Consider the following 26,909-nt stretch of genomic DNA (forward strand, 5'->3'; position numbering starts at 1 on the left):
TTGCATTATAGAGCTCTATGTCCCAAAGAGACTGACGCCGTAAAGTTGGCAGCATCAAAAATTTCGACCAACTGGGGCTCCTTAACGTGCACTGACATCGCACAGCACACGGTCACCGCAGCAGGAGTTTGATCCCATGACTTTGTGTTCAGCAAGCCAGCGCCCCATCCACGATACGGAGGATCAGCAGAGTGTGCGGAACCGCTTTTGCGCTCTTTAGGGAGTGCGTTGTCGGCGCATTGAGGCATTGTTTCGCGATTTTTCCTATAAAAATACTGGCAATTTTCACGCCATCGACGCCGCACTGCGGCCTCGCTGCTATCCAGACACACTCGGCTGATTCCCGCGTGCTGCTCTGTATAGTATAGCCGGCACTCATGAAGAAGAAAAAAAAAAAAAAAAAAAAAAAAAAAAAAAAAAAAAAAAAAAAACTCGGCAGCACTGCTGCGCCCCTTTTCGTACGGCAGCGAGATGGAATAGCCGAAAAGTATGATACCATTGCTTTCCAGCTGCCAGCAGCCCGAAAAGAAGGCAGTTTCGAGTGCAGAAAAGTAGGGAGACGACCTCTTTCTTCCAGATGACTCGTTTAATTTATAGCTCTGCTTCACTATAATCCAACATCCGAGGTGAAAACAGCGGCTTGTCGTTTTAATGCGAACGCTACGCAATCTTTACACTCCCGACGATTATATATCCCGTCAAAACCCAAGCTGCGGTTAGAGCACTGACTTCTCATTGTTTCCTCTCTACGATTTATATTTTCGCATTATAACGCGTTTTACGGTTCGCAAGGAAGAGAACAAATTGAAAAGACCGGAGCGACGATCAAGAAACCAGATCCTTTTAGAAAGCAGAAGCCGGTGGGCGAGAGGAAAAGTAAAGCGGTGAGGCAGGCTGAGTTAACTGGCCGGTAAGGTTTGCACGGTATATAGACCTGACCGGTACATTGCACTCAACCCGTTGGCTCTTACGGATTCGTGAGCAGGCTCGTTTGCTGTGCTGGCGCGGTGTACTGCGGAACAATTCATAGCGAAAAATGTTGTGTTAGATGCAGTGTTCTCGTATGCCTCGCGTTTATTTCTATGCGGCTTTGCGTCAGCGCAAGTACTGGCCAGGGTAAAATTCTGATTCATCTGCCCTGCGGAGTGTCGACAGCTCGAACGCTTCGAGACAAGCCTGCTGGCATGAGTATAGGCTGCGGCGTGAACTCGACAGCGCGGCGGCTTGTAGGCGCGGAATTGTGTTACTGCTTCCGTTCGCCGATAATATACCACGCGTTGCTTGTTCAACTGAGTATTTGTAAATGGTATCAGAGTATTTCAGTACTCATCGGTTCAGCTTGATGAATTGAAACCCAGGCAGACGACGGCTGAAAGCGAAAACACCGTGAACCATTTAAACTTTCAGCGTCGTGCACTGATTTCGCAAATAATTAACGTATTACTACTAACAATGCAGCGATAAGACCGAGACATGTCCGCATTTTTCTCACTTTCCCCACGTGGAGGAGCACTTATGGTTGGCAACGTTACTTACATCGCTAAAAACACCATACTAGCGGGCGACGATCATGTGTGATTTTTCTTGCACGGAATATACGTATGCATTCCCAGGATCTACTGTCTTTCATCAGTTCTTCGTTTCACATCGACTAAAATACAAAGAATTTGTGGGCGCTCACCAAGAAAGGAAACGATTCAGTTTAGTCGAGCAATCAAGGCAAATTATCACCACATTCACGCTGATTGTACGCGCAGTCCTTCTGCTCCTTCCTACGGTCGCCATCTTGGCTTGACTCCGGCGCCGCCTATAATTCGCGAAAATCGTCAAGGACGCGCCTTCTCTTTTTGAAGCGAAAGCTTCATTACACCATGTAAAGCTAAGGTGGGTCGCATGCTGCGCAAGCATGCGACCTACTTTTTTTTTTCTTCTTCCCCTCTTCTGTCCTCTGTTCTTGGTGTCTTCCGACTCTTCTTGCTTCCCGTCTTCTTCTTCGCTTCTTTTGTCTTCTTCTTCTTGTCATCTTCCGAATCTTCTTGCTTCTCGTCTCCTCCTTCTGCTTGCCTTCTTCCATCTGATCGGCCTCTTCTTCTGTGAACAAAAAGGTAACCATTGGTAATGAAGCTTTCGCTTACACACTAGGTTTAATCAAGCTAAACCATCAGCAAACTTTCAACATGCTTCAAAAATCTCTTTCTGGCGCTCATTAAAACGCATTTTAGGTCACGGCTGTTGCAAACAATAGCGCATCACGTAAAATTTGTGGAAACCGCTAGCCAAGATGTCGTGCTCCCTTTTAGCTGAGCAGGCCGTGCATCGCAGCCGATAGTGTGTGTCAATGCGAGCCACGCGACAATTTTAGGACAACAAAATAGAGGGTGGTGCGAGGCGCGCCACACCAGTGCACGCGAAGACCGCAAGCGTGTTTGCTTCGATATAGCGAAACGTGCACAGTCCCCACATGTAGCAAAATAAAGCTCCTATTCCAGAATGTTAGGCTTGTTCTGCGCAATCCAAGAGACAGCCAATTTCCCCATCTTGTACCTGTTTCGCTAACACTTGCAGAAATACGGGTACGACTACTGCAGGATGGTGTATACTATTCGCCTGTGCTGTTAGTCATTTTAAATAACCATGACACTGACGTCTCTACTCGCACCGATTTCCCCTTTCTTGCTCAGATGCATTGTTCAGCAAAGTGGGATACAAAAATAAAAACAAAAGTAAATTGTTCTTGTGGAAGAGTACAGTAAAAGAAGTGTCGCTGTACACCACAGTTTTAAATGTTTCTGAACTGTAAAGCTTTCGCCGTATACGACTATGGGCTGCGAGTACAGCCTGGGGTTAAGCTAGTACGCCCGAAGTCACTTCTATTTTCTTTTTTATCCAACTTGCGAAATACTTGTCTTCACGAACCATCATGCCAAAATTGCACAAGTTCCTAGGCAATATAGTTCTCAAGCGGTACTCAATAAGGGCTGTCCATTCGTGAACAACTCACTGCAGGCCAATTCCGCCAGGACGATAGGCCAATGTACGTATAATTTTTGATGCGATTCCTGATGTATGCGCTCCTTTTGTCTACAGAGTCACGAAACATTTTACACGTTTTATTACTCCCTTTTCTGTCGTCGTATCAGCTCATGCCCGACTCCATGAGGCAGCATCGCCCTCCGAATGTCTTTGGAACAAAATAGGACCTTTCATGAATGCACCGCAAAAAGGTTGCAAGCACAAGGCAACACCAAGGACTGACCATCTAACAGTAGAGTTGGGGCGCAAAAAAAGTTTAGCATCAGTGACCGACGATCTGCTCGACGAAAAAAATAAAATAAGGAATTATCCGCAAGCTTTAACTTTATGCTGAACATTCCTCAAGACTGAGGATTGGGGAAGGCATGCCATTCTCGTTATTGAAGTTTTCGCGTACCGAGCGCTGCGAGTTCAGATCATTTCGCTGCAGCCATCAACCACGTGCCCGTGCTCTACACACGAATTACCCTAAAAAGGAGTGAAAAGTGAGTAACAAGCTTTATATCGCACCAGGGCATGTTACTCAAGCTCTCAGTCACCAAACTTGTGAAATGAGATCCCGTGTCGAAGAAACGCATATTCTCATCTCGAATCTAATTTCTTTGATGCAATAAGCAACGGAATGAGAAATCTAAACGCGACACTAAATGTTCTGAGGTTAGCAATTATTTGAGCAGCCAGCATTAAATTCTCGACAACTGCAAGAAGTTCGCATGCCTTGAAGGGAGGACCTGCTTCACTTGCGACCATAGGTACTCCGCATATTTTTAGTGACGATTAGCCGCGGACTTGGGCAGAACACCATGTCCAAATAAGGGAGTGCACCGTTGCCTTTCTTTTTACTCCCTTATAGAATAATTTGTTTATATTGTGTCAACCCTTTCCCGTTGCAGCTGCAAGCCATTTCGAGCGGCTGTCCGAAGTCAAACTTCAGCAGCCGTGTGCTAAAGCGGAGCGCATGAATCGACCGAACAATGCAGACAAATAGACGTATTTTCATTAAGGCTAACGCCATGCACACAAGAAAAAAAAAACAGCAACAAACAAATGTGGCGGGAAGAGTTTCTTTGTATTTTTATTCATGAATTAAACTTTTTTCTTTTTAAATGAATAGTTGATCACCAAGGATATTAAAAAGCACCCGGCTCGGCTCAACTCGTAAAAAGCGATGCAAACATGAAATGCATGTCAGGAGAGCGCATTCTATAGGATGGCTCACAGATGGCGGTGGTCCACTCTAGTCTGGAACAGCCTCGGTCATCCGTCACTTTCCGCAACGAGCGGCAGAGCGCTTTCACAAGCCGCTTGCAGCATCACGAAGGGTAAGGGCGGAGTGGCCCAATCAGGCTGACGAGCGCAGGATTCTGCTCATAGCCCATTCTGACGACGTGGCAAACAGGTGCGTAGGCTAGCCTACCTAGCCGCGTCACCCTGATTCGCTCAGGCCTGCCTCCCTTAGCTTTTGTAGTGCTGCAAGCAGTTTGTGAAATGGAGTATATATAGACTGCTTTCGGCGCATATCCTCCCACCTCATTGGCATGACCAGGCGGTGGTCACGCGGGTCGCTGCGAAACAGCACTCAGCCGCTCTGTTTTCTATGCAGCGTTTCAAAGTCCCTATTTACACTTATGAGGCGAGGTTCTTGTCACAGTCTGAACTGCCGTAACGCTCGCTCGCCCTTTAGCGGTACCCGCCGCGATGGCTTAAAGCTAAAGAGCTCTCAGCTGCGGGCCCAAAATTTACCCTAGAAAGTGGCTTTATATGGCATATGGCTTTGGAAGAGACAGAGGACTCGGCGGCCACGCTTTTAAGGCGAAATGCAACCATCCATGGGCAGTCCGATGTCAGTAAAGAAACTACAGGACCACAGGTCCGAATTTTCCGCAACTACCTGCTAGCGGAATACTTATTTCACTACCTTACTCATCGCTTTCCGCACGGTACGTTTTAATCATACTACAAAAAAACGTATTTTGTGTTCTCTCTGAGCGGCCTTCGCTAACATACGCGGCGCAGTACAAACATCAAAAGCACGAAACGATGGTGACCTATTTGCGACGGTTCGAATCCCATTCGACGTTGAGCTCGTTTTTGTGATGAACACCATTCGGCCACAGTTCCGGAATATGTTGGGAATGTTCAGTTGCATGCCCAATAGTAGGTTCACGCTCCAGTTCGTCCGACTTTTGAGGGACCATCGCATTAAGCACTTATGCTTAACTTCACCGCACAGACTTGCCGCAATACCAGCGACGAATGTCGGCAGTGCTAGTACATATCTGCTTGCAGCAAACCAGCATACGAATGCTTGCAATTTACCAACTTGTGTCTACTAGCTTCTGAAAACCTTCGTTTATTTTTTAGCCACAAGGTCCCACTCCAGGTGCCGTACAAGGCGCGATCCGGCACCACAGCCGAATCAAGCATTACGCTGTACAATGCCAGTCGGCCACCCCTCCACACATTTGTCAAAATTACCGGCAGAGGAAGGATCTTTTTTTTTTTTTTTTTTTTTTTTTTTTTTTTTTTTTACGATCTTTGTGTGGGTATTTTTGATGCGCTGTTGTCCTGATTTTGCCACAATAAAGAAATCAGAGGCAGTGGGCTGGTCAAGCTGCCTGCGAGCAGCATTTTTCCCGCCGCCCTGCCATCATATTATATATATATATATATATATATAGCGGCAAATAAAACATTATGATAATGTTATTTTAAGCGTGTCACCTCGCTCTCATGGGTCACACAGCGATGGCCGTGAACACGAAATGCACAAACCGATTTCGATGTACGCAGGCAGAGTGCAGGAACTGGACGAATGAAATGGCACGATTGTTCTCCAAGAATACTTTATTCACGCTCAGTACATATGCACAAGCAGTAAGGCAAAAAGCGTCTCGCGCGCTTTTCTTTAAGTGATAGCTTAGTGGTGCTCCTGAGCTCAAGCGGCGTGGAGAAAGGCACGAACAAAACAGCTGCTGCTCTCACGCAATTCTCGGCAGAGAGCGAGAGAGAGTAGGCGAAATGAGAACACAAACAAAGGAACACGACGCTGGCTGCTGGGCGAGGCTCCCCCTGTCACAGCACACCTGCAAAATGAACAACGAGAAACAAAGTCAGCTGGCAGCAGTGACGACGCCGGACGGCTATGCGATACGCCCAGGTCCATCTAGACTGTGGGAACCTGACAGCAATGCAAAGGAACGCTCGGAAGAGCCCACAACGTTCGCTCACGTGGGCCTTTACTACGAAAAAACAAAATGCGGCGCTATATTTCCAGTCATTGCTGAACTGTTCTAAAGCTGTTGAAAAATTCAGCCTCTGCTTCAACCACACCTTTGGTCAGAGACACTGCTTTCATTGCAGGTATGATTCTCTCCGATCACCGGAATCGATCAATCGATTAGAAAAATATATCCCGTTCGCCCACCGAAAAGCAGTACACATTTAAAATGGGGACTTTCAATCTATGGAGTGGGATAGAGAGGAAGGGTCAGCACTCGTGTTTCGTTAATGAAAGATTCTGAGCGAAAGGTAATTGAAGTCACACTTTGTGTGGACACCTGAACCGAGCTGTCAGGGAACGGAAGAAGGTGGAAGTGAAAGTGGAAAGAAAGAGAAGCTGTAGTGGAGGGCTACGGAGTAATTTCGACCACTTGGGGACCTTTAACGTGTACTGACATCGGAATAAAATACAAAATACCCCGCACCTCCACCACTTTGGCGGCCATGGCTTTATTAGCACTACCAACAATGGCGTCGAAGAACGATTACCCAGCACGTTGGTAATTATTCACCAATGAGGAAGAAACTCAGTAAAATGAAGGGTGATGATGAGTAATCACAGATGTGGATGAAGTTTACGATCCACACTATTAAACTTAATTTTACATAACGCTCGACCGCAAAAATTAAAGGGGTCGTGAAACGTTTTCCGGAAATTTTGCACGGCTTGCCTAAATGGAATCCTTATCCTGCATCATATAATATACCTCGATTCGTTTCATCGCCCGCGTTGATTTAATAGCGACAAAAACAGAATTTCGGTTTCCTGGCGCGCGTCCTCCTCAACTCAACAGATACGTCATAGCGCTAAGCCAATGCGAAGCTCCCGTTGCCGGAGCCTGCTGAGCCAAAGTTGACCGAGCTCGGTGTATTTTAGAGGTTCTAATTGTGCCCTACTCTACGCTCACACAGGGTTTTTTAATATGGCCGACGTCCATGCCGACGTCCCAGGTTCCAGCGTCGCTGCTATGGCTATATAGTCGCTACTGTTAAAACATGGTTACATCGTGGGCTTTGAGCCTTACGTCGACGCAACTTTTCGGGTGCCAGGTCGGCGAGGATAGAGCCTGCGACCGGTACAGTAACACTTGTGTCGAGAGGCCGCAGTAACCGCGGCAGAACTCCGGCCTGCAGAAGCCCCGACCGCCAGCCTCCCGATCCCAGCCGTTTCAGAACTACGCATCGGTCTAGAGCACTATAGCATTGGTATGTATGTCCGAGTCTTGCAGCCTAGCCTACGTTCGACCGTTGCGAGAGTGCGCAATCGCTAACCGAAGCTTTCGAACAGGTGCAGCTGCGAGCGGTGCGTGCCGATGCCGACTGCTCTTGAGAGCATCTGGCGAGATCCCGGCGGCGACTACGTAGTTGAAGCAGCCGTCTGTGTGTTTTCTGTTTCCAGCTTTCCGTGCAGTGCCATAGTTCAGGTCATCGAGCCGAAATAAAGGAAGCGAAGCTCGACACGCTATTCTCAACGATGCAGCGCGGAGGCGAGCAATATGCCTATACGAGTACGCTCCGCAGCGCCCGCTCCTGAAACACTCCACCCACCACTCAGATTGAACACACTTGTCGATTTCTTCGACCTGAAACCGTATTTACATCGTATCTTTAATGACGACAAGAATAAAGAAAAAAAAATACAGCAGCGGCCGCACAACCAAGTTGTACCGGTGGTATGTGACTGCTCAAGACGTTGTTGTGCTCCATCATGAATGTTCACAAAAGAAAAAAAGAAAAAAAAGAAAACAACAACAAATAAGATTGGAACCGTGGTCATTTGGAGTACCCGGCGGATCGAGGTTAGTCGTCGTTACCGAAAATGAACTCGAGTGTCACCTCCCGCTCTGTTCCAGCGCGCAGCGAGAAGCAGACACCACCCGTCTTCCTCCGCCGCCGCCGACCGCGCGTCACGTGACAGCAACGAGAGACTGCCCGGGTACAGATTGTTAAAGAAATGCGTTTGCGTTAGCGAATAATTGATATACTATTTTTTTATTTGCTAACATTACCAGAAACCTATTATCTTGAGGGAAATAATGATTAATATCTGCGTTTTCAAACGGCTAAACATGACGTAGGCGAGTACTTCTAATTCCGGCCTACAGGGTCGCATGGTCGCTTCAGGAACGCAGAAATGCTGTGATTTCAGAATGGTTTTATTAAATGCAGAAGGAATATTTCGACGAGATATTTTGGAATCGGCATGCCTAATGTTTACCGAAGCAAGGAAAATTGCAACTGGGCAGCTACATTTTCGTTTCACGACCCCTTTAACTTTGAGCCGTAATTTCCGCAAAAAAAAGCCGCTGTTTTTACAGCCACATTTGTCAAAACTGGAGATTTCTTGCAAGCAAAGAAAAAAGAAAAAACGAAGGTGTACAAATGTGAAGCTGGACGATGACCTGAAGGTAGTGAACACAAGTCTTAGTGATTCCTATAATGTGCGCGGTCGTTTACAATGCAGCACAAACTTCCAGGAAAATGAATAAACGTGCTTTCATGCCCCGAAAAAATAGTTTCCCCGTGTATGAATGCAACTAAATTTGCCTGCCCACAGGGGAGCGTTACGCACGTTGAACGGGCAAAAGATAACTAAAATGAGTAACAACGAACTAGTTATATGCCACAACTGTGGAAACAACTGGAGCATCCTATCGTTCGCTGTTACTCAGCAGGCATATTGTTTCTGCGTCAGACAGCAGCGGTGAGTATAACCGCTTGCCTCGACTGACTAAGCTTCTCTCCTACAGTAAAGATCAAAAGTGGAGACGGATGCGCCGAAAAAGAAAAGAAAATACAAGTACCGGTCCTGGCTCCGCTCGCACGCGTATGCCGAACAGGGCTCTCTTCACAACCAGCCCGTTTCAGCGCCAGCGATTAGCTAACGGGCAGCCGGCGCATTCCGCCAAAAACGCCACGCGCCCGGGCGGAAAAGACAGCAACCCCCCCTCCCCTTTCACACCCCCCCCCCCCCCCCTCTTTTTCTCGGGATGATCAGGCAAAGTCACGACCCCGCCGAGGCGCGCATTCGCTCGGCACGGGCCCGCCGAAATCATGCCCGGGGGCCATCACGACTTTTTGGCGCGCGCTGCCCATCCGGAACTGGACGCGTGCCGGCCACGTGCGATGAGACGATGCCGCCACCTATTCAGACGGGTGTGTGTGTAGGTAGGGCACGGTTCGCATACCGGAAGTGACGCCCGTTTGCCCCGCGATTCATCCAGCGCCTGCCCCATCTCGCGTTATCTTTCCCTTTCGTTTGGGCCTGTTGCTGTTGCCGAAAAGAGCGGGAACCTTTCCACGGGCCGCCAAGGTGCGCACCTGACATCCGTAATAGGAAGGAATCATTCTTACAAGATACAGTCAGGCTCAGGGCGAGTCTGTTACGTGGAAAGAGAGCGAAGCCTCAACTTGTTATAGTGCAAGCTCACAACACATGCACAGTATCTAGCAGGGAGTAGTGGATTGCTATGGCACGTTACATACGCACCACTGGCAGCAGACAGCGACTATCGAGAATAAACTGTTTCAAAACGCGGGCTTCTGATTTAGAGCGAAAGCAGCGAACAGTACCGCCCACTGGACACCCATCAGGGAGCAGTTTATGTAATTGAACACACAAGAAAAGAAAAAAAGCCGTGCGTCCAGCTTCCGCGTTTCAAGCTGACGGCTGGACTCATACACGAAAGCGTGCACATCCATCTACGCCGATCGGAGAAAGCGAAACGTGCGCAAGAAACTAAAAAGAGAGAAACGGAGTCGGCGGCGGCGCGACTCGTCGCGCACAATGACACAATGACGGAGACGGAGACGAGCAGGTGACGACAACAACACAGCCGCGGCGATGACAAACAGGGCAACATGATATCGTCGTGCGCGAAGGCGGCGGCAGACGCCGCCCCCACATCGCGTTTTGCAAGGAGCCTCACCCAAGCGCGCGCAGATGGGGAAAGCCCGGTGTGTCCGGCGTCTGCTGCCGCCGAGTGACCCAGATTTGCGACCAGGCGTGCAATATGGCGCGGCAACGATGACGAGACACCGGCCAGCCGGGCACGTGTAGCTCGACAACACAGCGCGCAAACATCGCCGAAGCAACACGAAGCAAGGGCGAACCGGTGTTCGGGCCCTTTCGCAAAACTACATGGAAAGAAGGATCCTTAAGGAAAGCAAAGAAAGGTGGCGCGACCATCGAAGCCTTTACAGAAGGCAGGCGACGTTCTCGACCGGACGATACAACCAGAAGCAGCTATCTACGGCGCACATACACACGCACGCATACAAAAAAAAAAAAAGGGAAAAGCCTTGCGCTATAATAGGCTGTACAAAATGATAGACGGGAATCAGGGAAAGCAAGAAGGGAAAGTGCACAACGCTTCCCTTTCTCCCGGCCGCGCCGCCGCTATACACCGCCCATCCATTGTTAAGGCCGCTCGGAGATGGAAGAAAAAAAAAGCAGGTAGGCTTCTCCGCATGGACGAGCCGGCCTGTGCGGACACAACAAAGGGAAAAAAACCTGGGTTGGGCCGTTCGACGAATGAGTTCCGGGTTTCGGACGGCGAGCGCTGAACGAGAGAGAAAGAGAGGGGGAAAATAAAAGCGAAGTCTCGCGGCGAAATTCCAGCCACATGTCCTCCCCTCACCCCATTCCCCAGTGTCCCCTTAGCCTTATCCCTACTTACCCGGACATCTCTTCACGACTTCCTTTTCGCGACGGCAGAAGACCGGTGGACCGAGACCGCCGGACATTCGCCGCCGTGCCTTAGCACAGCCACGGCGGTTACTACATATCCCGCATAACAAAAGGGTTCAACAGAAAAGCAGGCGCCAAGTGCGTGGTGTCGTCGTTCGAACGGCCCCCGCTCCGTAGAAGGGTGCTTTTGTTTCCGCCGCCGCGGCGGCACGCGGAAGAGGAAGAATCCCGCGCGGGGGCATTCCAACGGCAGGGCGTGTCCTCGCCGCATGCAAACCGCCGCCGAGCGATCCTTGAGGAGAACAGGTGAGATTAAAAGGGTACACACACACACCGCAGGGGCGACATTTACAAAATGCCCCAGGCGACTGAGCCGTTTCTCAACAAGGGAAAGCTTTGTTTCGAGTGACCAGCAAGACACCCCACCCAAGTCCAGAGCGGCGCTAGTGTGGGAATGACAGCAGCCACTGGTATCATTTCCAGACGGAATAAAGGATGCGGAAAAAAAAAAAAAATCGAAAGCACGACGCGTTTGTCGGTCGGCCTCAGGGAACACACGCACAGAGAAGCAGTCGAGGACACTGAATTGATTACCTCGCGCGACTGCTTTGGGCGATAAAGAACGCGAGCGATCGTTCTGTCACCCTGTGGTTCGGAATTCGGTGCGAACGGAAGCTTTAACAAAGCGCACCCCGCTGGAAAGGTCTCGACAAGTTGATACCTAGCACGCATGTACAGACGCCGCATCTGGGATAGGGCAAGAACGTGCCCATTTTGTTAAAAAAAAAAAAAAAAAAAGAAAAAGTGTTCGAATCTGGTTGCAAATGAACCTTTCGAAGTAATTTTTGCACTTATACAGCGAGAGGCGCATTTAAATCTCAACGAAAGGGTCGTAACCGAAAGCGCCCCTCCACAAGCTACCGGGATACCTGGATAGGATAGCGGAGCCCAAGTACACACAATGCAGAGTAGTTACAGTACCGCAACCCTGCGTGCGGGAGGACTGGGAGGCGACCCTGCTTGGCTGTTCAAACCTACAGGCCCAAAAGGCCTTGGTCGAGCGAGCCCGGACAGCGGCTGACGCCACTGGGGTCCCGCACTAAGGACTCCACCTAGTGTTTGTTGCACGGACCAGCCTTGTAAGGTTCGGCCCAAGCATATATATATATATATATACCTCCATGTAATACTCTCTGAGTGCAATAAATGTTTTTCACCACCACCACCACCACCTTGCCCTTCATACTGTAATAAAGCCCATACGGCTTCGTTGCAGTTGGTCGACAGAAAAGATGTCGCACAAAGACCAGGGCACTTGTCAAGCCTGCGTTGGGCAACCCAAATTTGTCACCAACAATAAAGGTTGACCGGGTTCGATTCCGACCGCCGGCGGCTGCGTTTCGAGGGAGGCGAAACGAAAGTGGCGTCCGTGTGCTGTGTAATGTCAGTGCACGATAAAGATTCCCAGGGGATCGAAATTACTCCGAAGCCACTGCAGCAATCCTTTCTCTCTCTCCGCTTTCACTCTCCCCTTTCACCCTTCCCTTACGGCGCGGTTCAGGTGTCCACAGAACAAGTCACAGATACTACATATTCCCTGTCCCGTGAACCAATTGCTAATAATAATAATAATAATAATAATAATAATAATAATAATAATAATAATAATAATAATAATAATAATAATAATAATAATAATAATAATAATAACGGCTGGAATTATGACACAAAAAAGATGAAAGCTGCCGGTTCCAAAGATCAACGACTGGAGGTTAAACCTTGCCCTACACTTCTGACACCGGGAGCGAGCACGATGGTATCGGCTCAAAGCACAGGTCCTTTTAAACTGAAGCCTGCTTTTGAGGGAAAGTTGATGAGTACAGTTTGATGGCGCGAGGACTGCATGCTACTGACCGGCATCCCACCCCTTGAAAATTTGATAGCAGGAACCTATCAAAGAGGTTCAGATTTGTAATCCATGTAGCAGTCAAAAAGGAAAAAGAAAAGCACCAATAAAAAAATAACCAGAATTCTTGGTCCCCTGATGGCGATGCAGAGCAAATCTCTTAAAGTTCTAACCTTCGAGAAAGACCGCGGCTATTAAAGGCACACTCAAATCTAATTTAAAAAAAAATCAAATGTAAGCACTGACAATTACGGGCCGATTTCGAAAGTAGGGTGGAAGAAGGTTCAAGCATTTTGGAGTAGCTTAGGCAGCAGTAACAGTCATTTTGGAGAAGCTCCGGAGCAATAAAATGAAAGTTTTGGAACATGTCTCAAATGTCTTGGAGCACGTTTCTAGTCTTAAAGGCTTTTAATAGTGGGAATTTTCGCTTCCTGACTTGACTAGCAGCCAATGGAATGTTTGCATCTGCACTTCGTAACTGAAGATAATTTAACTAAAGCTTTCTTCTTTTTTCACTGTTTTGTACATTCAAAAGTGGAGTTTACCAGTTTGATGCGCTCAAGCACTTGATTGATTGATTGACTGACTGATTGATAAACTTTATTGTGGAAAATTGTGATTCGGGGTAGTGGGTTAGGAAAGAGCAGTAGTCGGCAGTCCTCTGTCCAGGAGTCCGCTGGCCTCAGCAGCGGCTCTGCTGGTGCAGCGGGTCCTGAGCAGTGGGAGGACTAGTTCGAAGTTCAATGAATGAACAGCACATTCCTGCTTTAAATCTTGTGCATATTGTTTTTGGTCCTATGACTGCGCTGATGAAAGTTTTGGGCACTGGTTCGTAACGCCTTCAGGGAGGATAGATGGCGGTGAAGTGTAGCCTTTTTCCCCCGCAGATTCATCACTTCACGGCCTTCTGCCAGTGGCTGCTCAAATATTATTGCTTGATCTACGCTGGGACTCCATTTGTTTCAACACGCTGGCCAATAGGCCCTGCATGCCTTTCCAGCACTCTTGAGAACACATTTAGTGATTGGAGTGACGTCCATAAGAATTCCAAGCATGCTTTTGCCTGGCGCAGGTATGACAGGCTTGATAGTGAAGTACCTGCTTGTTTTTACAGCAAAAATACTAGAAACAATTCCTGTATACTTTTTTTTTTTTCCAACTGGACAAGTTTTTTCAATGAATCGAAGTATTTTGCGGTATCTCCTTCACTCGCTGCTCTCGCTTCCCTCACAACTGGTGATTCAAAAGGCTGGGAGAAGGTTCTATATATATCAAGCGCACAGGACAATTTTTTTTTTTTTTTTGCAATCAATTTCCTCTAATGGCTTGAGGCACTTATTAAATTTACTTGTCAACAAACATTTATTATGCAGCAATGCTTTTCCGGTTTATGAAAATTTTATGCCTTAGGCTCAGCGTCAGATGCATTACACCTCTGCCACCGGTGCGCTGCCATCGTTTTGACTGCAGCAGCCCCCATACCACGTGTACTCAACTCACAACAGGCCGTCGCCCCGCTACGTTTCTCAGTCGCTTAACTGAACTGCATCGGATTGCTTTTCTTGCAGTCAATACCATTAACGGACCACGTGCGGCAAAACCGTGCTCCGCTAAATTTTATGGCAAATCAAGCGAGTTGGAGCAGTTTTAGAGCAATGTTGCGTTTTGGAGCAGGGAAAGCAGTTTGGAGCATACGGAGCAGCACTTGCCCCCCTGCGAAAGTAACTTTTGCAAGCAAGATGCGTGCGTCAACACTCATTTTAGGGCACGGATCATAGAGGCCAAGCCCACCCGCCATTCATTTGATTCATTGATTGATTGAAAAAACGTTTATTCAACCAAGTGCGAAACTAATGCAGCCACATCGAACCGAGTTTGACCACCAAAATTTCAGAGAAAATTTCCTGCAGCGCATTTACGGCAAAACAGCTTGCATTCCGTTGCTCTCCGCTAAACATGCCTATCATAAACTACACAAAAACTCCTTAGGCTGCGCTATTGGCAGGAAGGAAACCAGGCTGAAAAACGAATGTTTTTAGCATTTTAGCAACGCTGTTACGAGAGCAGCACGCCTGTGCAGCCGATCTAACATACTCATTTCATGGTGATTTGGCTTCACAGCATGTTACCGGCGTAGTTAGGAGAATAGGTATGTCAGAACCACCGCGAAGGGAACTGTATTGTGACCACTAGTGCCAGACGATGACGACAAACAAGCTTCAGTCGGATCATGTAAATATTTAGTTAGTTAAAAATGTTTTCCAAGGCCCCTCACAGCTGCCTCTTTTTTTTTTCTTTTTCTCAGTTTCCGAAAGAGTTAGTGCTAAAAACAAAAACACAGGCACGCGACAAAGATTTTACCCCGTCAAAATACGGTGAGAATGGCTAATATTATTTGAACGTCCGTTTTCTGACAACGTTGTTAAGGGTATACAAGGCATCAAAGCGAGACTCCAGTAAACGGAAAACCGGTAATTCACGACATCGATAAATCATGCATGGTTAACACCGTGTACGCAAACCATACTAGCGAACGCACATTCCAAAGTAGTGTGCACGAATAATAAACGCACCCGCATGCACATATGCTCCAACACCCAGCACCGCTATAGCACCCAACTGACGCAGCTTTCGATAAGTCGAGCATTTAACCCAGCAGAGCGTTTAACTAACTCCCATCTGCAAGCAGCATCTGCACGTTGCCCGTTCGATTTTTTCGAACAGAGAATGACACCAAGATTATGACGGGGAGGGTGACATTGCTAACATCGGCATACCCAAGCAGTTAGCTAGCAGATAACTTATACTAGCCTCGCTACCTTCTCTCGACGGCAACTACGGACACTTCTCGAGAGCCACATTCAAACAGGCGTCCCTCTATCGCGTATACGTACCAAGCAATAGGAAGGCAGCGTTCAGCCGTCGATCTTGGCCAGGGCCACCACGCTGAAGTTCAGGTTCTCCGGGTCGCGGGCCATGTAGTCCTTGCACACCTTGCTGGCATCCTGCGAAAACGAAGGGGAAAAAAGGAAGTGTAGGAGCGGCGAGATCAACGCACCTGCGAGCAAACCTTGCGCTGGACTTGGAATCTCAGATTTAGCCCATTTTACATGCTGCCCAAAAGACGACAACGAATCTATCCGCATTATTACACTCCCATTGGAAAATATGCAGCGCCCGGCGTCTGTCACGAAAATCAGTGACTGGTCGACGGGGTGTGACGTCATGGGAGTACGAGACATATGGCCGTGCGCAATGGCGGGATCTGCGTCAGCTGCGCTTGGTTGTGTGCAGGCGCGTCTGGACAGGTAAGTATCAGGTCGAAAGGAACCAGAGTCAACGAAGCGTGTGTCAACGCAGTAACAAAAGCGATAAAACTCAACGAAGTCCCATTAGGAGTTGCATGCTAGGCTCAGCACCAGGCAGACATCTCCTGCTATCCTTAAAATCTCTCTCTCTTAACCAGGTCCCTTTCACGATACTTATTGGTCATTTTACACCAAAAATATTGTACTCAGAAGTCACGGGATCGAAGGGACTTTTTCGAAGTTTAACCTTCACCGCAAACGGTGACAAAACTCACTGTTGTTTTTTGACGCGCGGCACATCTAATGAAACGGCTCTTAATTTTGCGATAGCGCTCAAAGCGTTGGCGTTTAAAAACGAAACTGTTCGCACTTCTACGCAGCAGCGAAACGCAAAGGCACGCGTCAAATGATAACAAAGCATCGCCCCTGCTTGGGATGCGCACAAGAGCAGTTCTAATCAGGCATCAAACGCACACAACAACAACAACAACAACAACAACAACAACAACAACAACAACAACAACAACAACAACAACAACAAAACTGCCTTCTCTTACTGCTGCCGCGCTGGTATACGTCGCTTTTATTCACTAAAGACAACATACGGAGGCAATGAGTTTGGATTCCATCAGCGTCATTGTTTTCTTTTACATTCGAATCGGTACACATAAAAAATGGTTGCAGTACAAATTTTTCATCGATCAATACCACAAATAAAAATCACGGGACTGCGATTAAGTCCGCCAAAGAGCAAAAATTGAGAAAACCACTTTACAGGACAGTTTTCCTTAACAGTTCGTCACTCTCATCGCTATCATCATCATCAAATAAAGGCACGGTTGTTGTCAGCACTGATGTCATCATTATCCCTAACTACATCGTCGCTGTCATCGCTGCTATCGTTATCACTATCGCTACTACTCTCATTATCAACTAAATGCACAACCACTCTCATCGCTACCATCGTAATTATCCCTAACTGCATCGTAATTGTCATCACTACTACCATCCAGACAAGGAGAATTGCAATCTGATTCGCATGAGCCCGGGGTGGAGTATATATACAATTGGGGATCGGAGGCATAGGTTCGATTCTTGGTAGCAAGGACGTTTTCTGACCAATTTTTGCCGACACTTTCTGTTCACGGCGCGCATGGGGCAAGGAAGGCTTACCTGACAAACTATCGTATTGCAAATTTCACGAGAGATTAAAATATGCAGAATATAGCTCAATAATAGAAATAGAATGCACATTCGAAGAAAAATTCTTTTAACAAATGCTCAGTGCGAATATCGAAAAAAATTCAGAAACAAAAAAAAAAATAGCTGAATGAATTTACAGGATAACAACCCTTGAAAAAAAAAATATCGAAACAAATTCTAAAACATACAAAATGATTTAAACATTTCTTGAAACTTTCAAACAAAATCTTAAAATTACAACGCAAATGCATTTTCAGGTAATTTTTCTTTTTTTACTCATACTACCTGAAACAGGTTTCAGCATTCAATTTGGAAATAATGTTTTTCATCAAGAAAAAATACGTATTCAAGGAACAAATTTTTACTGAAGTAAAGTTTAACGCTAGTCATTTAAACCACCCTCCGTTTAAACTGAGATCGCTTTTGTGAAAGCCGGAAAAATGATGGAAACAAAAAATATAGCCAGTTCTAACGTTTGTGACCAACTCTTGATATGAGAAGCAGGAAGAGGAGAAAGAAGAGGAGGAAAGGCAGGGAGGCTAACCGGTAAAAGAAAACGGTTTGCTACCCTGCACTGGGGGAAGGGGTGTGAATGAATATAAAGGTGATGGGTAAGAGAGGGATGGATGAAGTCAGTATAGTATGAAAATAAAATTAGAAACAAAACGCAATGAAGTAAAATAAAATACGCAGGGCTTTTCGTTTACCAAGGGCCTATTCAGAGAGCATTCAATGGCTCCACAGCCGTCGACACGACGCGGACGATCGCGCGAGCTTCGACGATGTACAGATGCGAAAGCGAGCCTGTGCGTGCCACTGCGAGTTCGCCAAGCCGCTGCGTTTTATGGATGCTTCACCTCATAGTCCTTACTAACGCTGCGGTGAAGCATCCCCAAATTGCGGCGGGGCGAATAAGGTTAAAAAAATCGAGCAATCAGTCCCAATGCATACAAAATTTCAGATGGCCATATACATTAGATCTATGAAGCCTATCGCGATGCAGCGAAAACGTCCGACTAATCGAGCGTATCCGAAAAACGAGAAGGAGAAGAAGAAGAAGATGAGCATGAAGAGGAAAAAGGAGGAGGAAAGGAAGAAGAATTGCTACGTCGGCTTTGCTTACGCAACCTACCGGGTATAAGTAAAGCTAAACCCCAGTTAATTTTTTTTTTTCGGTGACTGGAAATGCATACTTGTCGGTGTTCAGGCATGTGGAGTTTAGACCTACCACGGAGAAAAACACTTTGAAGAAGTCCGCTGCTTTGGCAAACCTTATACTGACGCACCGCAGCAACCAGAGGGCCCGCTACGGAGCGTCGCCCGGAGTTATACTAGGCCAAAACAAAACAGTTCTTTGTGATGGCGGAACGACGTCGCCCCACTCGTTGCCGAAGCATTACAGATGACAAAAATGTCCATCATGACATATTTTCACGGAGTGAACGAGCTCCAAGGAAAAAAGCAGATAGGCAGAAACCGAAACGCACGCGCGCACAGCCGCTAACGTTCTGTGCTCTTGTTCCCGATTTTTAATATTGGAATAAAATCCGAGAATGCAAAATTATCTTCTTGAATAGCATCCAACAACTCTGCTCCACAGGCCACAAATTCGCCTGGAACAGTTTCTTCGCGCGCCAGCGCTGTTCCCGAGTTTGATGCTTTGCTTGAAGCACGCCGCAACCTGAACTTCAAAGGCGTTTAAAAAATAGCCACCACCCGCAAAAAAAAAAAAAAAAAAAAAAAAAAAAAAAAAAAAAAAGCCGGAAATAAAAATATAGCGTCTGAAGTACAAAGTAAACGACGCTGGGGGGGCGCGAAGTTCGAACTTCGAGTTTTTCGATCACCGGTGATCGAATCATAGTGGCGTGGTAACGAAAGAGTTAACAAGCAAATCCCGTTGCGTCATTATTGGCGCCTTGCAATCAGCGCACGTGGTGCGATACTCGGCCTTTAACTTACTGAACAGCCAGGCTCCTTCATGGCATCTCTGTTTCATCACCGCTGTCAAGCGAAACATTTACACGCGCACAAAGAGCTTAAATCTTGAATAGTAAAAAGCTGGTGCACAAAGCTCGCTGGTTGGTTGGTTTGTGGCATTTAACGTCCCAAAGCGACTCAGGCTATGAGAGACGCCGTAGTGAAGAACTCCAGAAATTTCGACCACCTGGGGTTCTTTAACGTGCACTGACATCGCACAGCACACGGACGCCACTCCGTTTCGCCTCCATCGAAAAGCGGCCGCTGCGGCCGGGATTCTATTCCGCATACTCGGGCACAGTAGTCGAGCGCCGTGACCACTGCCCCACCACGGCGGGGTGCACAAAGGTCGGTGTGTTAATATTTTACTAGGAGTTTAATGATATGCGCGGTGACCGATTCAAACTGATTAACTTTAATGCCATTGTGTTCCCGTTTGCACGCGATGTAGAAGACGTCAACGCTCTGCCTTGATTAGTAAACTACGAACGCCAATTACACAAGGCCGAGTTAAATGAAAACATGCCCAAGAAAAAAAAGAAATGAGGGTCTATACCAGGACTGTCAAGCAAAGTCATGATTAATTATTCCCCATTTCTTTCGAACGGCAAGATAAGCAGATACGAACGAAACGAGAGAGAGAGATGAAAACGTCTGGTTCGACTTCAGAGTAGAAAAGGAGCGGTGCGCTCAAATACAGGCCACGCACACGACTACACACTGCTGCTCCCGCATCGGTAAACTTGCCTGTGTGGCGCGTATAAAAACAAAAACCGACTGAACAGCCATAACCAAGTAACGACATCTAGTGGACGGCTTTTTACGCAGCGCGAGCGATCATTCTACCTGTAGTAAGAGTGTTAACACGCTTTGGTACAGGCTCCGGGGAAACGTAAAGAAGCTGAGTTTGGAAAAAGAAAAAAAGAAAGCGAAATGAAACAACAAGAAAGGCGAGGAGGTCAACGAGCCCCGCCCCGTCAAGCAGCGGAGGCTATCAATTGCGAACTTTCATCCGAGTCCAGCCGACAAATCTTTAATTACGGCGACTGCCCAAAAAGGAAGCGAGCCGGACAGAAACCGCAATGACGGCAACGATGACGGCATCGCACCGGGCCAAGCACGCGCCGAAAACGCAGGTCGAAAGACGCGCAACGACGCGACGAGAGGAGGTCCGGCTGCTGCTGCGCGCGGTGTCATCAGTCAAGAGACGAAGCGCCGCGCGCCAAATTACCGCGCCGCGCCCGCGACAGCCAGCGGAGGAAGAAGGCGAACAGCAGAGCCGAAAAAATGCGCGCGGGCTGCGAAGAAAGAGCACTTTTCCGGTCCGCGCTCGCAATTTCGAAGCAAGCAGTGGCCCGCAAGGAACGCAGCAGCGGTGGCAAAGCCTGCCTGGCCAAGCGACGGCCGATCGAAGCGCCACGCGAGGCTTCTGTTGCGTACAGAGCAGCAGGAGCAAGGAGCTCGCTCTTTATGCGGCACACAGCAACATCGCACAAAGCAGCAGCAGCAGCATCCACAGAAGCTACTGATGCTGCTTCATACACAGCACACCAGAAAGGCACAGCAGGTGCCTTTGCATCCGGGTGCGTGCCGCGCATGCGCAATTACGAACCACCGATGAAGCTCCTCTAGACTTTACCTAATGCCCCCTCCCCATCCTTTCTCTCTCCCTGCCCTTTGTATTGGTGCATTTATTCGGGCAAGATGCTTTTTGCTGTTCGGACAGCAACAACAGCGTTCGGGCGAATACGGAGTGTGTGCATGCGCGAGCTCCGCTCACGTATTGCTCGGCCTGCCCCCCCTTTTCCATTTCAGAGGTTCGCACGCACACACTGCGACCATGCCCCTCCTCCTCCTCCTTCTCGGTATGTACTACGTGGTTGCGGAGCGTCCCTATGTATACGCGCTCGCATGGCGAGGTCCCAGAGTCAAAGCAATTATTTAAATGTCGTCAGGGATGATTGCGCCTCGTAGGAGAAGAAAATGAAGGATAGCTCTGCAGAGCACTGCGAACATTTGAATGCTGCGTTGCTTCGCGAAGACTCGAAAACGCCAGCCCGAGGGGAAGCCAAGAAAAAAATGTCCTGCGTTGACCCTCCTCGACGCGTTAGAGAAGGAAACAAAAGTACGTATGTGCGCTCCCGACTTGCCTCAAAACTCAATCGCCGAGCAAATAATGCCAGCCTGAGGCCAAACAGAGCGCGGGGAATATGCCGACGTACACGAGAACTATCGAGCGCACTGTAATTAGAGAAGATGGAGACGTATGCTTAACTGCAGCCTGGCTCCCGAGGCCCGGCCTAACCAGCAAAACGGTATACAGCGAGTCTATACCAGTCTGATGTGCACTATTTTTTTCGGCTCTAGGCACCACCTCCAAGGTGCTTAGGCGTCCAGGAAGCATACGATGGCCTATCGTTGTCCAGATATCAGGTGGTGCCCGGCCTATGAAACGATCTCTTATCGGTGACGGCGAGGCAACTTATGTGCGCAGGCAACGGCACATGGCAAATGGAAGCTGCTGCCTACCAGGAAATGCGGATGTGACGTACACCGAAAGCGTGACTTCCTCGCCCCTACCCCTCCTTCTTTTGAGTTTCGTTTGTTTCAAGAAAAGCAATGTGTCCAGCCGAACACTTTCACGTGACAAAGAAGCGGCAGGCGGCTGTGTACGGGGCAAAGGGAGCATAGGTACCGACTCCGCTTTCTCAATTTTAGGGATCATCTCCCCTAACTTCCTTTGATGCCTTCCCGCATGACATGGCTCAGATGCCCGCCTGTAGCGCGACAGTAACCGTGCCTTTCCTTTTGTTACGACGTAACCTGCCTACCAGGTTAAGCGTCAATACACCCGCGCAGTAACAACGGATGCCTGCATGCATACAGGCCTTTCATCCGCAGCAGCATGAGGAGGGGAGGACTAGAGCAGCGCAACCCTGCAGAAAGGTCTCATTACATTTCATTAGGCCGATACCAGTGGTATTCACGTAGGAGAGGGAAACGAAGAGAGGGAAAAAAATAGCGATGGCCATGGGCCCATGGCACGGCACGATCAGTGTCGGTCACTGCCGTCACGCACTGACGATGGGGAAGGCGAGCAGCTCCGCCTGGTGAAGCGAAGCAGTCGCGCTATCCCCGTCCCCCTCACCCTCAAGCAGCATCATCACCGATCGCCGCACGCACCACACATATAAGCGCACTTAACGCAGGCAGCACAAGAAGCAGGCTGGAAGCGCAAAGAACAAGATATGCAGGCACAAGAAAACAGAGCCGCGCAAGCAGTAGGAGAGATGAGCATAGAAGCAGGGAGAGAGCTTCATTCTTCGCCGGAGGAGGGAAGAACCACGAAGAGTGAGCAAGTCGTCGGTGCCCTATGCGTTGACCCTCGGCGGGAGGAGCAGCGCCGGTGGTGCCCGCGGCGATTCCTGGGCACTTTTGATACGCTCGCCGAAACTGCCGCCGGACGCTTCGTCTATCCCTGGCTTCATTATAAATACGGCGGCACTTATTGGCCGTCCCAGCACGGCAGGCAGGCAGGAGAGAGCCTCGCCCCCAGGGGGACGAGACGAGCTGCTGTTGCACCGGCTGCTACCATACACAACGAGACCTGTAGCAAGCTTGCTGTTGCTGCCAGATCCGGTTCAGATGACTACTCTCGTCGCCTCCCTCCCCCGTCTCCCTTCTTTCCGCCTTCCAGAAACAACACCGTCTCATCTCTCGGTTTCCTCCCCTTGCGTGTTTCGCTGGCGGGTGTACAACAAGGTCGCCACCAAAATGTACACCAAGTAGTCACGTGTCGGAAAAGGTCGTCGTTTTCGGATTTTGTCGACCTACTGACGACCTCCGCTAAAGGGGCACATGCTGTAGGATACACTACATTCTTTAATGATGACGTACAGTCGTGAGCAAAAGTGGTATACAACACGCAGTCGGTGGCGGAGCTCCGGAAAACTGCATTCCAAGTTCATCTAGCAACAACTATCAGAGATTGAGGCAATAGTGATGGTGCCCCATTTTATCCACATGCATGTGTCGCTATCGCTGTCCCTGACGCTGTCGCTAGATGGCATTTCAAGGCAGTTTTCATGAGCATTGTCAGCGGCTGAGTGTTGCATACCACTTTTGCTCACGACTGTACATACTTGAAGCGTGCAGCACCTTATAAGTTTCATTTCTCTTCACCGAGAAAGAACGGAAAAAGGTGTATGAAAGGCTTAACACCATCTAAAACACAACATCGTCAGCCTGGGTGCACACGCTCATGAAAAGAGAACGAAGCCTTTGACAAAGCGGGTTAATAAACTAACGGGGAAGCACTAGTAGCCCTGCATTAGACCTATTTAGCTTCATTTCGGCAGGTAGACTATCCACCCGCTATTTTTCTCCCATCTATTGTCCGAAGTCGTGGTGCGCCAATAAACAGACCGGCCATACAGTCACGATATGGCAGGGCAGTAAGCATAGCAGGTGCCGACTGAAATACATCCGCCATCGTTACGCGCGCATGGCGCCAAACACAGCTTTTGGTCTGATGTAAATACCGAAAGTGACGGACTGAAACGGCGAACCATTGCTTGCATGTGACGCTCCCGGCTCGCAGGCAGCGGAGGAACAAAAGTGACGAACAGAGATGTCCTGTGACGTTCCCGGCTCGCAGACAACGGATGAATTAAAATGTAGTTTGTGGGTCACAGACTGCACTGGTGTAGCCTGTGAGTCACAAACTACACCGATAATACAACCCACGCAGCTGTATACTAATGTGTAGACAAGAAAATTAAGTTGGAAATAAGCTAGAAGAAACTGTAAATTACTCTTCCTAATCCTCGATGGTGGCTTTTAACACTCTGCCGAACTCGGCCCAAAAATGATACGCGAATTTTTTTATTTATTTTTAGAGCTTGTTTTTTCACAAGATAGCCGTTCTTAGGAACCAGTCTTAAAACTCTAGTATCCTGTTCTCCCATAAAAGCTTGGATAGAAAAGAATGTGTTAGTTGCAAATCACTCTGAAATGCTGCTCTGCAAAGTATCCGAATTTTTCTAGAGGAAAATAAGTCTACTGTGACCAGTTCGCCACCTTTGACTTTCCTTGCTTCATGAGTATGAAGATACGCGTAAGGTTGAGTGTGCAGGATCTACACTTTACCAGTAGCAGGTTTTGTTGACTTCACCATCCCAAGTGGCCCGCCACTTTTTTTTTTAGTGTACTTTCGCCATCTTCAAGCAAGCCTTGCGTTGATTTTTTTTTTTTTTTTTGTAGTTTACCTGCCGGATAACTATACATTGGATGTCCTGTAAGCGACTGTTGCAGGATGCGGCTTGAAGCTGTTCACCGAGCCAGTTTCAAATATGAGGATCTATAGTCAATGGTGACTTTTATGTCCGACAGGAAAAAGAGTTTCTTGCCGAAAATGAGAGCAGGGAGATGTTTTTTTTACGATTTCGTGGTTAAGCAGCTTTCATTCACACTGGAAGTGTGATCTGCTTGTATTCCTCGCTTCGATATAGGTCGATGACATGATGTTCACGAGTGTTCATGTGTCCTCCTTTCTGCCTTTAGTATTTTGCTCTGGCTTCACATCATGCAACGCCAACTAGCCCGGCAGCTCGCTCTCCTGAGATCATCATAAGTTTCCAGGTTTTACGAGGTTTAACGTCCCAAAGCGACTCAATCTATGAGAGACGCCGTGATGGAGGGCTCCGGAAATTCGGACCACCTGGAGTTCTTTAACGTGCACCGACATCGCACACCACACGGGCGCCTCGCTTTTTGCCTCCATCGAAAAGTGGCCGCCGCGGCCGGGATTCGATCCCGCGTCCTTGGGAACACTAGTCGAGCGCCCTAATCACAGCGGCGGGGCTGAATCAATACAGTACAGCTACTGCCTTCTATGGTAAAAGTTTTAAGCCATTTTTGTTTTCAGCCGATAATTTATTTACTGCAATCAGTATTTGCCTTTCGTAAGCTGATGCACTCAGTCCTATAGCTACAATGCATCATACTTCCTCGTACAATGGTCAGGCCACAAATCCCAATTAGGAAATCAAACTCTTCTCAAGTCTTACCTAGCGAAAGTCAGCTAGCAACTGTGCACTTCACATATACATTATCACATATCAATGGTACGCTCACGTACCAAGAAATGTCATATATTCTCTATGGGTCACTTGAGAAATTTTAAAGTGCTGAAGCGCGCTCCATATCATAATTTCTTGAAAACATAGCGCAAATATAGACAAGGATGACACAGACGTAGAAGGGACAGGTGCCAACTTGCAACTTTATCAATAAGATGCAGGTTAGCACCTGTCCCGTCTACACCTGTGTCGTCCTTGTCTATAATTGCGCTATGCTCTCAAGAAATTGTCACCACTAGCCCAAACCAAACACCTGTCGTATCATAATTACCGCACCTGTACACGGCCTTTCGGATTATGAATAATATCGAGCAAACGTCGACTATACCTGTGGCGCTGGAAGACGAAGGACAGGAGAAAGCACTGCGGGATCAAGGGCATACCCACAATTCCCGCCATTGTTGGTAGCTTCATCTAGTATAGCTGTTATGATCAATGCGAAGAAGCAACCCCTGCTGATCATCGGCTGCTATGCAAGAAAGCCGCACGAAGATGCGGCTAAATATCTTTAGCAACATATATGGTGCGGGCGATAAAAAAAAAAAAATCGCAGACATTTGCGATAAACAGCCTAGCATGCCCAAGAATGCATTTGCAATCATCAAGAACTGAAGCCTCTCGGTATCGCTGGACTAATTGGTTACAAGGGTGTGATTATTAATTAGCATCAATAAAAGTCTACAGCCACATACAGCTACAAAGCAAGACTATAAGGCTGTTTTAAAAACTTCGTAGCGGAAAAACAATTCCTCGTGATTCAGGGCTCGAACCCAGAACCTTCGCATATCCGGGGCAGTCGCTCAACCAATTGAGCGTGAAGTTATTGGCCAAACACGCCGCAGAGTACCACGCAAAGGCTAAACTATAGGAACTCGGCCACGACAATGCGGATCGCTTCGCAGTAAAGAGAGCAGCCCATGCTCGTTCCCTTTCCCGATTTCTGCTCCTCTTCGGCGCCGCTGCATCGAGATATGGAAGCTAGCACGATATATTAAAAAGAAGAAAGGCCCTACACGTAATTTACATATACCATCTATATAGACTGAAAACATGTAGACATAGTAAAACGAGTTGATTAGGTTGGTTTGGTTTGGTTTGTGGGGTTTAACATCCCAAAGCAACTCAGGCTATGAGAGACGCCGTAGTGGAGGACTCCGGAAATTTAGACCACCTGGGGTTCTTTAACGTGCACTGACATCGCACAGCACATGGGCGCCTGGCTTTTCGCCTCCATCGAAAAGCGGCCGCCGAGGCCGGTATTCGATCCCGCGTCCTTGGGAACAGTAGGGAACGTTGTTCTCGCAACATATCACCTAGTTTCTTTTTATTGAATTTGTTATTTCACTGCTGTGTTGTATATGTTTGGTTTT

General features: G+C 48.0%; 1 protein-coding gene across 2 annotated transcripts in view; it reads right to left on the reverse strand.

Moving 5' to 3' along the window:
- Nucleotides 1-5,862: 5,862 nt before the first annotated feature.
- The window catches only part of Uch (Ubiquitin carboxyl-terminal hydrolase), a 99,381-nt gene continuing 78,334 nt past the window's right edge, over nt 5,863-26,909 (reverse strand). For both annotated transcript variants that reach the window (XM_084601610.1, XM_084601611.1), the window contains 2 exons: nt 15,806-15,916; nt 5,863-6,119 (listed from right to left, as the gene is read on the reverse strand). In XM_084601610.1, the coding sequence (XP_084457736.1) occupies nt 15,827-15,916 (90 nt within the window). In that variant the 3' untranslated portion in view covers nt 5,863-6,119; nt 15,806-15,826. The remainder of the gene's footprint in view (nt 6,120-15,805; nt 15,917-26,909) is intronic.

Source organism: Amblyomma maculatum, chromosome 4 (assembly GCF_055883805.1).
Source record: "Amblyomma maculatum isolate TAMU_Amacu chromosome 4, ASM5588380v1, whole genome shotgun sequence".
NCBI lineage: Eukaryota > Metazoa > Arthropoda > Arachnida > Ixodida > Ixodidae > Amblyomma > Amblyomma maculatum.